The sequence below is a fragment of the Bemisia tabaci genome, chromosome 7 (genome assembly GCF_918797505.1).
Source record: "Bemisia tabaci chromosome 7, PGI_BMITA_v3".
NCBI classification, from domain to species: Eukaryota; Metazoa; Arthropoda; class Insecta; order Hemiptera; family Aleyrodidae; genus Bemisia; species Bemisia tabaci.
Window position 1 is genome coordinate 28,881,711 of NC_092799.1, and position 15,003 is coordinate 28,896,713.

The 15,003-nt window shown below is 35.0% G+C and overlaps 2 protein-coding genes across 2 annotated transcripts in view; one reads left to right on the plus strand and one right to left on the minus strand.

Moving 5' to 3' along the window:
- Ras64B (ras-like protein 2) overlaps positions 1-9,548 on the plus strand; it is a 50,434-nt gene extending 40,886 nt beyond the window's left edge. The window contains exon 4 of the mRNA XM_019057983.2: positions 459-9,548. Coding sequence (XP_018913528.1) covers positions 459-650 — 192 coding nt within the window. The 3' untranslated portion in view covers positions 651-9,548. The remainder of the gene's footprint in view (positions 1-458) is intronic.
- Positions 9,549-9,642: 94 nt separating this feature from the next.
- Alg10 (alpha-1,2-glucosyltransferase Alg10) overlaps positions 9,643-15,003 on the minus strand; it is a 46,787-nt gene continuing 41,426 nt past the window's right edge. The window contains exon 6 of the mRNA XM_072302274.1: positions 9,643-9,964. Coding sequence (XP_072158375.1) covers positions 9,773-9,964 — 192 coding nt within the window. The 3' untranslated portion in view covers positions 9,643-9,772. The remainder of the gene's footprint in view (positions 9,965-15,003) is intronic.

The following is a 15,003-nucleotide window of genomic DNA, read 5'->3' on the forward strand; positions in this document are numbered from 1 at the left end:
ATCCCTAGTTGGGTTTTAAAGATCAATTCATTCAAGAGATTGTCTGTCAACCAATAGATATATCAGTCCAATATCCGCCTACCTGACAAAAATGAATTGCACCCTGGCAGCTTTTACTTGAGGAATACTTAACCAATGATCCTCTTGATTTTTTAGCCAGCAACTAAATTTTCAGTCTCATTGGTCTCTCACACTTTTTATTCGTTGAATTCGCATCACTCATATTGTTCTTCAGAATGAGGATTGGTGATCATGAAAATTTCTTTAGTTAGAGGTTGAAAAAATTAAAATAACAACATGAATTAGTATTTTTGCATACATTTCTATCGAATTATCTTCTATTTTCTCTTGGGGGGGGGGGGGGATACATATGTATATATGTCTGCTTATTATAAAAATCCAACTTATTTCAAAATTTATATTCCATTAACTTTTTATTTTATTTTTTTTCTTTCCAGGTATCTACACAAGATGCACAAAATTTAGCCCGCCAATTAAAAATTCCGTACATTGAGTGTAGTGCTAAAGTTCGAATGAATGTGGATCAAGCATTTCATGAACTCGTCAGAATAGTACGAAAGTTCCAGCTCTCCGAAAGACCACCTCTCAAACCTCCCAGTAAAAAGAAACCAAGGTGTCTCATTTTGTAAACTATGTTTAAGCAGGTTTGATACCTCATGTATAAATAGGATCCGGTGACCTTTAGTTAATTACTGCAACCTGACCTCCAATCGGTAATTCGTTAAACTCACCTAACTGCTCTGTACGCTGTAATATTCATCTTAGGCTAGTATTTATATGATGTCACTACCAACCTCTTGCATGAAATTATTTGTATTGAAACAAAAAGGTAAATTATGGATTGTCGAGCACCTAGCACAAGAGATTTAGTTTTAAGAGGTTTGCAATTCGTCTATAATGTGTGAGTAAATTTTCTCAAGGGAGAATTCTCATCTACTTTCTGAAGTAGGTATGTTTTCATAAAAATCGTACAATATAAGCAATGGAGAAATAACCCTCTATTTTACAAAGGTCGAAATTGAAATTAAGCTTAGCTGCAAAGGGCGTATTGGTTTAATTTTTTTCTAACACATAATGCACAAAATTATCTAATTCAAGTTGTTGTTAGTGGTCCTTCCATAATGATTAGCTTCAAAAAGTATTGACTTTCGAAAGTCGAGGCAAGCGTGAAAATTCCTACAATGCCATCGGACAAGTAGCTTAAACTTTGTTCAGGGTGCCCTTTAAAAACTGCAACTCTTGAGAAGTTGCTTTGTAGAGGACAAGTTTTATTAAATTCAGAGGTTAATGAGCCCTAGCCATCCCTAGGTTTACCCGTGAGGTGTATCGTATTAATATAAATATTCACTCAGCTAACTCCTCAGGTTCACCATCCACATGAAAGTGGAGTGAAAAAGGAGGAGCAAAATAAATATATAAAACTGTGGATAAAACACCCTAATCAATAAATAATGTCTGTTACGCACAATTTTATCATTCAGGCTCACTGTTTTGAGGTCTCCCAATCAAAAGAAAAGCCTACCGTGTCAATGCACATCACTAGCACAATTGAATGTTTCAACAGGGAATTGTTGGTATTCATTCTCTCTTGTTTGAGGGTTTACAGCAAATTCCAATCATATTTTGAAAGAAAAGTGTGGTATACGCTCAAAAATGCTTGTAGATCATACCATAATATCGTGTATTGCTGTTGTCTTCTTCACATTCTATGTGACAGTCGCAGGAAAAATGGATAGTCACCATTGACTCACTGGCAACTGTGTACATCTGTGTTTGGTCAGAATGTAACTGTGATGAAATCGGTAGTGGCTTGAAGCATACAAAACTTCGTCGTAAACACTAGAAATTCCTTTAAGGAACGAACGTAAGAAGTATCTGTGAGGGTTTTTTTTTTTTTTTCTTTCTTACTTTGCAGTGCACATCACACTTTTTTTTCTCCTTCCATGTCTTAATATATTCAGTACAACTTATTGCATTTACATAAATTTAACAAAAAGGTAGTTGCTATTTTTTTCTCTAACCCCAGTAGCTGAACAATAAAACGAGTTATTACGAACTGTTGCTAATTACCAAATTAAGATAAACAAGTCACAATATAAACAGAGACTGAACCCCTATCACCGTTTATGTGCAATGAGCTTGTTAAGTAATTTTGTATTGTTATATTTTGAGAAGTAGAGAGTGAACGTAGTTCACAGAAATTATCCTCGATTTTTGTGGTTGAAATGAACCCATTAAAAAGTTAAAAGTTGCATATTTTGAGCGCCCATTTCAACGTGTATTCTATTCCCCAAAAAAGTCAAGATGGTACACAAAAATATATCCCTCTTGTCGTGGTCCTAATTCTAATTTTACCGTGCTTAGGAAGAACGCTGTATGAACATTCAAGAGTTGCCTTTGATAAAATGTTTATTTTTGAAAAAAGTTAACAATATTTTTCCTTGAAATTTTCAGGAACTTTAGAACAAAATACTAACAAAATTCTCCGAAAAATTTAAAGAAAAATATTCATAAGTTCACCAGAGAATTCGTGCTTTATCAAAGAAAATTTGGCAATACCTCGAGGTTCATACGGCGTTTTTCCTTAGTGTGGCAGAATTACACTTGCCTCTGCCGCCATCCATAGTTCATGCAGCTGTTATCAATGCTCAGCTGCACAGACTACTTATATATTTTTGCAGTGATCAACTTGTGATTAAAATTGTATCAATTTTTGCGACCGAGAGGAATATTTTCAGACACCATCGGCTTTCTCGGTGATGTGCGTTTGAATGAGACTTATCTGTGAAGTCGTCTTTCAAGGACTGTATTATCCAGAAAACTCTGGGAAGATTTCTCTAAAATAAGTGCCCTTTTCAAAAATGCATCAATTGTAAATTCCTGAAGAAGTTCATTATCCCCCAAATTTCAAAGTTGCCCACAGATGGAATGTTTTCGGATTAAATAAAAATGTGGAAGGTATTAAAATAGTGAAATTCACACTCACTGCACCAAATCAATGCTAATAAAAAACTCATAGCAATATGTATCATATTGTGAATTTATTATTTGGGATCAACTTGTATCTTCTTTCTGGTTAACTCAGCTGTAATCTAATTTTTTGTCATAATGTGATGGTCATTCAAAACTTGCATCAGTTCTACCCACTAAGAGACCTACAAATTTTGGTTTCTAATCTTCTAGGCATGGAACTATCTGATATGGATACTTTGCTTATTTGGGTAATCATTTGAAGACAAAAACATTAAAATGTGGCCGCAATACTGAAAGTACCAAGATGGTAGAATAGTGCTGGGTCCACAGTAATTAGTCCATAGTGCATTTCCTTAGCACTTAAATGTATCTGTTTGATCAACAGAGGTCATTTTGTGACTCTTATTCTAATATTTGGATTTTTTGGCTTTGATTTCCTTGCAAAATAGTGTCGGCCTACCAATATTCTACCAGCCTGTTACTTACAGTAATCGTTTTTTAAAAGTGACAAATAAAAACCTTAAATGTAGTGCTCCTAAGCAGCAAGTCTCATTTGCTGTCATTGAATGAGATTCCAATCGTGCAAAAATTTTGAAACTTCTGTGCCAACTTTGGATTTTAATAGATAAGTGTAATTTTTCACATAAGTAGGTATTTTTTTTCCTTTCTTTGAAATCCTTCATAAAATATTAGGGTGTTTTTGCAAATTTTGATGTTTGATTAATGAATCACCTCTTCTAGGTGCCTTAAGGCACAATTGATCATTATCAAAGTATGTATTTATAAAAAATCATAGTAATTTAATTTTTCAAGTAGGTGCATAATACTACTTAATTCTATCTTAAGGTAGAAAGGAAAGGAACACTTACAGGCCCCCATAAGTGAAATTCCAAACTTTTTTGTGGAAAAATTCACTAACCTTTTATCTCTTGGTAGTCAAGAGAATCTCCAAAGCTATTGCTTTATTTTATTTTCCATGTTTTATTCTTACTTTTTCTTTGTATAAAATTGTAACAACCTACTCTACTTAAAATTGATCAAACAGAATCATTATTAAGCTTTTATTTTATTTATTTTTTCTTTTTTAAGACTGTTGTATACTTATTTACTTTTTCATTTCTTTTCCTCTCCTTTCTTTAAAAAATGATGTTAACTGCTGTGCTGAAATCTTTGAATGTTTTACTCAGTGCCAAAGTCCTCAAGAGCTTAGAATTCATGCTTGTGCTTTTGTGCCCGAGTTTTCTTTTAAACTAGTCTGCAGACATGCTTGCTTTCAATGTGCACCAATAATTTATGAGAGAGGGAAAAATATGTGTAATTTAAGTGAGGTGAGATGTTTCACTCTCAATTTTGAGACTTTATCTGTGGCAAAATAATATTTTCCAACTTTCAGATTTGTTTTCGCTTACTTTTGTCGAAGAAAACTCTGGTTTGGCCTTTCCAAAGAATGCACCAATGTGACAATGTTGAAACAACCACCTGATTGTGAATTGCTCTTTAACTATTTTGTCAGAGCTTAAGAAAATGTGGTCCAGTTATTGTTTTCATATGAGCAAAGAATTGTGGAAAAAATATATATGATTGAGTATACTTGAAGGACCATTTGGAAAGAAGGCACGTGTGCATTTTTTGCCGCTGAAATTGTGTAGATTTTGATGCGTTTCTTTGTCAGAGAATCCTTCAGGCTGCCCTTTCTCTGAATGGTCCTTCACATATTATCAGCTTTTACCCACATTGAAGTTGTGCATTGGAACTAAGAAAGTGCCCAACTTAGGTTCTTATTCTCGATGATAAAAGCTTTGGCCATCATTTCATTGCCATCTTGCTTGTGTGAATGGACTGCACTGTATTTTACTCAATTGCTGAAATACCTAACTTGTCTTCTTCACATTGCAAGGAAACATTGTTGAATAAATATTGATTTTATTGCCTTTTAAAAATGTATGTATGTTTAAGTTTACATTCTTCAAGTAGAGATCAGCACTCAAAGATGTCACTTAGTCTTTCCTCCTAAGTTTGCCTTTTCATGGACTGATCAGTTGCTTCATTTGTGCTTTCAATCCTCTTTCAATGTTAAAACTCAGTTGTTTTCTTGTATGTAGGGACCATGCACCAGAACTCGTTTCAGATGAGTGTTTCTTATTCGAATTTCAGTTCTTATCTTATTCAATATGCTGCTAGGGCATTCTTATCTGGTATAACAAACTACCATAATGTTAGCCGGTCATATAAGTTATAGGACATTTCTGATTGTATTTAATCATTAGTTGTGTCGTGAAATGAAACCCTAATGTTCACGTCTTTTAAATGAATAATTGAATGTATGAATGATTTGACAATAACTATATTTTCAGGAAAACCAAAATTAGTAGTCCCTTCATCAAAAGCAAGGGGTGAACACGCTCTAAACCAATTCTGGTTTTTCTGGTTTTTTCTTTTGTATCTCGTTCCTCTGTGCAATTTGCTGTTACTTCTGTAGTAATAATCTGTATAGATCACCAACGTTCCCTTCTCATAAACAATGGGGTTTCTTTCTTCCTTTAGCTATGAGTGAGAAATGGTTGGATTCAATTTAATTTTTCCTTTGTTGCACATTTTTTATTACAGCATCCTGCATGAGCTTTTTAACGTTTTTAATTGTGTGAATCAGTAAGTTGCAATGACTTTCACATTTAATTATTAAGTTTGCTTAATATGAAAGAGCTGACAGTTTAATCAAGATGCTAATCTAACCATTCTGATGAAGTGGATCTGAGTTGAGTTGTGTCATGAAACTTCAAGCTACAAATCATTCGATTTTAAATTTTTGTTGAGGAACGCCCTTGTATTGATTCCACTCACCATCAGTTTTGTTTTATTTGCAGTGAATACTATTTTATTACTTATCAGTGAATCTCACCTTGGTTGTTGCTCAAAGTACAGAATATCTCTGTACTCTCGAATGAGTATATTACCATTGTAGCCATATGTAATACCTCAAGACTCATTATATTGGTGTGATAACTTATTATGATGTACCTATTCTAGTACCTCACAATATTTATGAAAAATACAAAGCTCTGTAATGACAAGTAGTCTTCTAGCTAAAAAATTAAGGAACGTTCAAATTTCATTTGATTCTAAATTTTAATATTATGCACTTACAAAATGACCTGCTCTAAATTAACTCTGCAACATCACAAATCTTTCGCAAAAGCTCAATTTTACTCTCCCAATTTAAACTTTCACTATTTCTAAAATACAACCTATTTATCTTATACACCCTGATGAAAACGTTATCATCTCAAACGTAAACTCATTTTTTCTGTGTAAGAGTATTGATTGTCAAAATCTTACTCGGAGTATTGTTTGTTGCAAACTGTTGACTTTTCATTTTTTCCCCTCCCGGAATTCCAATTAATTTCTATTTATGGAAAGCTGTCGTTTTCTTTTAGTTTATTTGTGTTGAATTCTCCGAAAATGCTTAAGAATGTTCGTTGTTGGACACCTCACGTTTTACAAAGTACACTGTGAATAGGAATTTTGCAATGTATTAATTTTAATTTTACTTTAGAACTTAAGACATGAATATCTAGTTTTTGCCTTTCTCTCTCTCCTTTTCCTGTGTTTTCATCTCAATGGGCATACTTTTGAACTTCTAATCCCAGAATACCTCATGAAATGTGAAAGACTTTAACAACCAAACTCACCATTACAATAGTTTTTGAGAAAAAGCAGTAAAATTTGATGTATTGTTTTTTTAGAAAAATTTTCCGTTAGTATCTGTCCGTATCTTTTTTGAAAATCTTTCTTCAAAGATTTGTATGCAATGTCTTTTCTCTCATTTTGCCATTGCATCTGAGATCTGATGTGTCCGGAAGTGCCTTTCATTAAGAGTCCTTCACAGCCCAATCCAAATGTAACCATGTACATTTTAATCCTTAAATTTCAAACTTTGCTAATGCATCATCAAGATTAATGAGCAGTCTGACACAAAAATATATTGTCCTCAAATAATGTTTTCCACATCTCTTTGCAACAAAAAAGTTCGTGCTGCAAACTTATTCTCACACCTTTTGAGTCCTCAAGTTTCTGTCTCAGATGAAACCATCCTACAAAACACTCCTGAGCTGTAATTGTTTTTCAGTCATAAAATCTGTCACAAGCCCTCTTAGAATAATTACGGTATGGATTTGGACCTTTGGAAACATTTTGCCATCACTCCTCAAAGTGATTAGATTGACTACCTCAATGAAAGATATTGGAATAAGTATTTTCAATAATAATGCAAGCATTTTTAAAAATCAAGTTATTTTTTTCGTTTTCTTTTTTTTCCAATCATGGCTATCTATTCTTGAACTCTTTTCTGTCTGTAAGTTATCTTCAGGATCTTAATTATGGACACATTTCATACATTCAACTTTTTTCGTAAGAAGTTCATTAATTACTTATGTATTGCAAATTCAATCCTTATCCCTAGATGGTTTCTTAATCATTCCGAGTAGGGTAGAATTTTTCATCGCACAATGTCAGTAATGGTTTAAATTAACATAATTTCAACGGGGCATTAGAAAAATATATAGGTATCCCAATATTGATGTGTTGAAATGTACACCCTTATTGCCATTAAAAAAATCATTACCTTATTTTTATCAGATGAGCTTAAAGTGAATGGTCACTGTTGATCTATTAGATCAATTTTGATCCCATAAAGGCTTGCTTCTTTGTTTAACCAGTTTTAACTTTGCCGGAACAACCTTCCAATTTCAACCAAACCAAATAATAGACATACAAGATCTTTTGATGTGTGCTCATTTTTTAATATAATGCACAATTTGGATGACATTGTTTTTGTGCTCTAGCAGTTTCTCTAAAAGAGATTTCCTTCAAGATTTTTGGTTTGTAAAAAAAAAATTATACACTCCCTTCAGTAGTAGCTGTATGTATTGTGAAAGAGTGTATGATCTAACTTCCGTAGAAGTCATTATTTTCTACAGCCGAAAGTTTGTAAATTTTAGTGAGTTATAAGTAAGTGCATATACTTTATTACCTTAAGTAGCATTGTATTTTTCAATGTAAAAATAATGTATCAGCCAATGAGAAAGTGCCTTATTTACGAACAAATCAACTGCCAGGCTAGTTAATTAAGTCAGTTATAGTATCTCCATCCTGAGTTCTGTCTATGATGGCCGTAAGTATTTACCAAGAACGTATTAGTGTCGATTCAATGTAATTGGTAAGGAGAATTGTATGGCATTATCTTTTGTTATGATGTTTTCAATATTTTAGAGAAATATCCTCATCTAATTATTAGCTCACTACGGCCTGGCAGTTACATGTTAGTACTTTTTTTCACTGTACCATTATGTCTGCTTCCAGCTGAATTTTGTCCGTATTCAGGGTGTCTACTGGTACCTCATCACTTAAATCCTCACTTTTTCAGGAGCTTCTCCGAATTGTTTTCTTACTTTCCAAAAAATTCCCCTTTCTTAAGATTTCCATGAATCCTTACTTTTCTTACCTTGCAAAAATTTTGAACTCTAACTAGAACAGTTTTTCGCAAAGGAAAAAAATTCGAAATCAGATACTGGAATATAAGAAAACTTCAGGAATGAACTGAACGAAGAGAAATTCAACTGAGATTTAGGAGGAACTTAATTTAATGAATTATGTTCAGAAATTTCATGTAATGGCTGCTTTTTACGTTCATTGCAAATGTTTTTTTATTGCTTCTCCGTTCTTTGAAAAGTTCCATAAGTTTACTCTACTTCTGCACCGACTTTTAAAATTAAGTGCTTTTCCAGAGTAAACATGTTTTTGTACGGTTAAACACTTTGGTTTTCAAATGATTTTCCTTCATCGAGATTTTGAATTTTTTGGAGTCCATCAATTTTGAACTGTAAAAAACAAGCAAAAGGTGCTGGGGGCATCAGGTGAATTATCACACTCCTTTGCAATAGGTATGTCTTAAAAAAACATGATATTCTCCTAGAGTTTGAGTCATCCTTGCATGGAGGATATCATTCCTACTTTAAAGTTTCGTAAGCGCATTTTGCTGAAAAATCACTAAAAATGTTGACGCGCGCATCATTTCAAGTTCATTAATCCAGAGATTAAAATCGAAATGAATTCAGGTCCAAAATATTCAAGGTGATCTTTTTTTTTCTTTTTTCATGCGAAAGCCTCTGTATAATAGTTGTCACTTTTCTCAATAATACATCTTATCAATTAAACCAGCAAATTTCAAACCATTTTTTAAGGACTTAGCCTCCAGATTTCTACTGTTGGTGCTGTAAATTATAAGGGAGCCGAAACATTAGTGAAGCTTTGCAATTGTCAATCTACAAGAATTCGTTAAGTCCCTTTCTTAAAGACTTCAATGCCTCGATGATGTAGCCATTACCATTCTTCCTGTATACTTATTTTCTAGGTAGCTAATAATGAAATTTTGCATTAATTGTCTAAAAGTTAATCAGCTATCTAGTTGTTCATGTTTTTTCATTTTATTGTTTTATTTTAACACATAATTTTATGATTTTTACAATATTTCTGATTAAATAATTTAGAATCTCAAATTATCTTCTTCCTTATCTTGCACTACCTGAAGCAACAAGCCTTAATAGTAGGTAAATATAGGGACTGTTCATAAAATATGTAACGCTGTAAAGGGAAGGGTGGTTGCGGAGAGAGTTACGCTATTTTGGTTTTACTTGTTAAAGGGTAGAGGCATTTATATATTCACAAAAGCGCCGCAAAGGAGAGGGGGGAGCGAAAAATGCGAAATTTAGCCTTAAGTATTTCATGAACGTCCCCATTTCTCCATGGTCCATGCAACTTCTATTTTAATAAGAGCTGGGTGAACCTCGAAACATGGGTACAAGCCAAACCTTTTAAAAAATATCTGAACCTCGAACTGCCCATGAATGCCGCAATAATTCCAATCAGTGGCTGGTCCAAAAATGAAAAAATGAGCCACTCTTTCGTTTGAGAGCTGAAAAGGAAAAAGGAGGACACTCCTAAATCACAGTATTGCATGGCTAGGTGAGAATAAGACTCCCTCATTGGCCAGACACAAAGAGGTATTGTTGTCCTCATTGACGCTGACTAACAGCTATTGACTCAAAATTGCACCCTAATATCAATATTGTGTAAAACCGGTATCATAAACAGCGGACTAACCTCACTGGTCTCAGATATTTTGCAAAGCCACACGTCAAAAATTCAACAGTCTTAAGAGTTGGTTCCCTTTGAACAACAAACCATCACACCATCGTACTTACCACTGACATAAAGATTTTTAGAATTCCAAGAACGGCTCTGACGATCAAGAGCGAAGAATCTAGACATCAGATTATACCCAAGAAAAACATTAATAGGTTACTTGCATTGTAACTGGAGTGCAAGAGCAAAATTTTCCAAGAAAACAAGAATTGCTGAGACTTGCACAAGATGTACATATCGACGGTGAAACTACCAGACCACGTATCTCGTTTGTGGTGTTTAAAACTCTCCACTCACATTTTATTTTTTTGAAGGAGATCAAATCAATATCATTCCTTACGATTTTCGCAGATTTTTCTCCGAACAAAGAGGAAAAATCACGGAAGTTTTCACGAATTGACGTTGAGTACCTAATTTTCTATTTCAAATTTAAAGTATGACAAGAAGTCTGCGGCGTCGTAAACCGAGATACGTGGTTTGGTAGTTCCACCGTCGATATTAATTTTAAACTAAGTTCTTTGAGATTAGGTCCTCTGAGATAATGTTTGGGTAAGGAACTTCATGATAAAAAAGCAGTAAACAAAGATAGTTTGAGATCATGAGGAGTTTATTTCATTAAGTAATTGTTTAAGGTAAAGAATGCTCACATTTTTTCACATCAATTATTCTTATCGTTGTATTTGGCAGAGTTTGGGATGGAGAAGCAAAAAGAGAAGGCCTGAGAGGAAAGAAAAATTTGTTCGAAGTTTTACTCTTCCATGGGGCTCAATGAAAAGGAACTACTATTAATTGAGGGGCTTGGAGGACAAGGCACCTGTACTTATGAAAGTGCAGTATTGGATAAAATTGAGATACAAAGATTTCAGGTAAAACTAGTCTTAATGCATATTCCGTGAAAAATTCGCTCTCAAATTCCAATTTTTAAGCGCCAAAAAGGCAGTTTGAACTTCATCTCCGTCGTAAGGATCTATGTAATTTCCAAACTTTGCACACGCATTTTCCGAAATAGCAAAAACCGCACATAATACGCCTTGTCCTCCAAGCTCCTCCGTTCGAATTTCCGCTTGGTAAAAAATAAGATTACATAAACTTGAAGAAAATTAATCAGAGAATAATATGCTTCTGGCTAAGCCAAACGCTACCATCATCTCAATGATTTTAAAAATAACACTTGATTACTTTTCACCAAACACTGCCAATTAGTCTTCATACATAAAAAAATAAATTAATACATAAAATATAACAGGAAAAAAATAGATGGTTATCTCGAAATCGCTTACAATAATTAAAGACAAAAAGGTACATCAAAAGGATTCTTAAATGTAAAAAAGATTGGAAAAATATGCCACCACTTAAGTGTCAATAGGACCAATGAAGACCATCCCCTCAAAAAAAGTTAAGAGGAGGATACAGTAACATTTTACAGAAAAAAATGGAACTTTTCACTTACAAATGAAGACACAAACAGCAAAGCATGAATGTTTCAAATTGCTAGCAGTGAATAGGGTAGCAACAAGAATTCAGAGTAAATAGTTCCTTGACTTTCTCAGGTTTCGTCTGACCAATTTTGATTAAGTCACCGACTTCTGAGACTTAACTCAAAGTGATACGTGATAATCTAAAAATCTCCCAATCAAGTTAAGTATTATACAAGTTGAGACCGTGTAATGCAACATGTAAAGCTTTGCTATTTCTGAGGACACTATTCGCAGGACTCTACAGGTGATTGAATATTTATTTCTAGTGTATTATTCCCACCCTGGTTACGGAAATGATGCCATTAAAACGCGTTGGTTTTCAGCGATCGGTAGAGTGGGATACGATTACAGAAATATCGCAAGTGTGAACATGTGAGATCGTGCCATCAATCAAATCATTCTCTCGTTCAAAGTTCCGAGAAATAGTGTGCTATCACTGAACACTAGCAATGCCAAAAACAAATGGTGAGACAGAGGCAGGAGCACCATTCTTCAGCTCAGCCAAAGCGGCGGCCAAGCGGCCAGGATCGAACCGCTGGAGATAGTGGCTGGAGCCATGTCATATCCTGCGTTTAGTTAGTCATACGCATTTTCTTGTAACATGACACATATCTCATTAGTCATACATATTTCCGTGGATAGGTATTACGACACGCTCTCTACTCAAGGACTTAGTAGAATCAGGACAGCCAGCTACAGGAAATGAGTCACCTTCCGGATTAGAGATAGTCCACCTTTTCATTGTGCATTCGAGCAAACCTGAGTCACTCTGACTCTTATCAGTACCTGTATATATACGACCACTGTTCGGTCACACCTCAGTCTTCTTACTTCCCTGAATACACTCATGAATACCACGGTACCCTCTCAGTGTTCTTTCTGTGTTCATCCCTAGTCCATCCCATGTCCTATACGCGTGCAAGTAGTGACACGACAATTGAATCGGCTCGTGCGAAAATCGCTAATGTCCATTTTCTCTAATTTTGAGAGAACTTCAAAAAACTGTAGGAGCCTTTAAAATGCGGAATTAAAAAATGTTCGGAGGTTGATTATTACAGGAGAGGATTGTAGAAAAGGATCCCTAACAGTTTCCAGCTCCTCTTCTGTCTGGGACAGAATTATTAAAAAGAAAAGACTCTGGACATTAGCGGTTTTCGCATGATTCCTGAAAATCTCCGAGTTTTGGAACCGTTTGATACTTTCAAAATTCATTCTAAAGATATTAAAACGATAGATTATCATTCAAATAAAGTTGTAAAACTAAAATTCTTAACAATTGCGGCACTTAAAGCAAGTTTCATCACGAAACGACCAGCAATAAACTGGACATTAGCGGTTTTCGCATGATTCGTGCATGGTCGGTTGTAAATCATCGAAAACGCATATTTTTCAGTATGCCTTTCGGGTAAAGATAGTTACCCCACGTATTTTGATGCGCTGAATCCGATTAGGACCTCCGTTTTTCCCCTTTATCCTCAAATTTTCCGGAAAAGTCGATTTTACTCGGAAAAATTACCATTTTGGGGCATTTTCGGTGTTTTTCCGACTGCTATCCCCTGCATAATGTAGGTAAAATTTTTCGTAGCTACGAGATTCAATCATACCGATGTCTTTTTAACTGATGAGTCCGGAAATGACCTTAATTTTTCCCGTTCACCTCTCAGTTTTCCGGGAAAGCAACTTTATCCCGGGAAAATGAGCAAATCCGACGCATATTTGTCGTGCACGCAATGCATTTTTATGAATTTTCCTGGACCCGTGGTAGCATGCTACTCATGTATTTTGAGCTGCTAAATCTGAATATGACCTCGGTTTCTTTCTATCACACTTCAGATTTCCGGTAAAGCCGAGTTTTCCGAGCCTAAAATTGTGTATTGTAAAACCTTTGCCGGATCGAAGTGTATTCAAAATTTATTGTATGAATGTCTACGACATGTGATACATCGGTTCCTTTGTATTTTGATCTGTAGAATTCAAATATGATCTCAGATTTTTCCGATCACCCATCATTTTTCCGGAAAAGTCGCTTTTCCTAGGAAAACGCTATTTTCAGATATTTTTGCGATGATTTTTGTGCTCGAAGGAGTTTCAGAAATTCTCCGGTAGGTTATAATGAATTTCTAAGGTCATATTTGGGATTTTCAGCCCAAATTACATGAGAATCGATGTATCACACATACGGAAAATGTTTTGAATTTCCCTAAAAGTGGGATCAGTCCGGAAAAGCATTAGGCCCGGAAAAATCGGCCCTTCTAGAAGACGGGGGGTTGTCAAAGATGAGTGAAGGTCAAATTCAAGTTCAGTGCCTCTTAATACAGCAAGAGAGACCTAAAAAGGATCTCGGAAAATTTCTGAAACTCCCTAGAGCAGAAAAGTCATCGCAAAAATATCTGAAAAGAGCGTTTTCCCAGGAAAAGCGACTTTTCCGGAAAAATGATGGGTGATCGGAAAAATCTGAGATCATATTTGAATTCTACAGATCAAAATACAAAGGAACCGATGTATCACATGTCGGAGACATTCATACAATAAATTTTGAATACACTTCGATCCGGCAAAGGTTTTACAATACACAATTTTAGGCTCGGAAAACTCGGCTTTACCGGAAATCTGAAGTGTGATAGAAAGAAACCGAGGTCATATTCAGATTTAGCAGCTCAAAATACATGAGTAGCATGCTACCACGGGTCCAGGAAAATTCATAAAAATGCATTGCGTGCACGACAAATATGCGTCGGATTTGCTCATTTTCCCGGGATAAAGTTGCTTTCCCGGAAAACTGAGAGGTGAACGGGAAAAATTAAGGTCATTTCCGGACTCATCAGTTAAAAAGACATCGGTATGATTGAATCTCGTAGCTACGAAAAATTTTACCTACATTATGCAGGGGATAGCAGTCGGAAAAACACCGAAAATGCCCCAAAATGGTAATTTTTCCGAATAAAATCGGCTTTTCCGGAAAATTTGAGGATAATGGGGAAAAACGGAGGTCCTAATCGGATTTAGCGCCTTAAAATGCATAAAGATCACCTAATTTTGTCCACGAGACATTTCTTTTTATTTTGGTTTGTTGTACAGTAGAATGAGGCATATAACAAAAGATGGACATTAGCGGTTTTCGCATGATTCGGACCACGGCCCCCCCCGAAAAGGGGTTCGAACCTAAGGAACAAACATTTTCACCACATTGATGAGTGTGTCTGACCTCCGAGAGTATTTTAACCCAAAAATCTCAAAATTGAAAAAAATGGACATTAGCGGTTTTCGCACGAGCCGATTCAATTGGCGACGAGGATAAAGCATTTAGTTTCGCGTTGTGAATTGTGTTTTT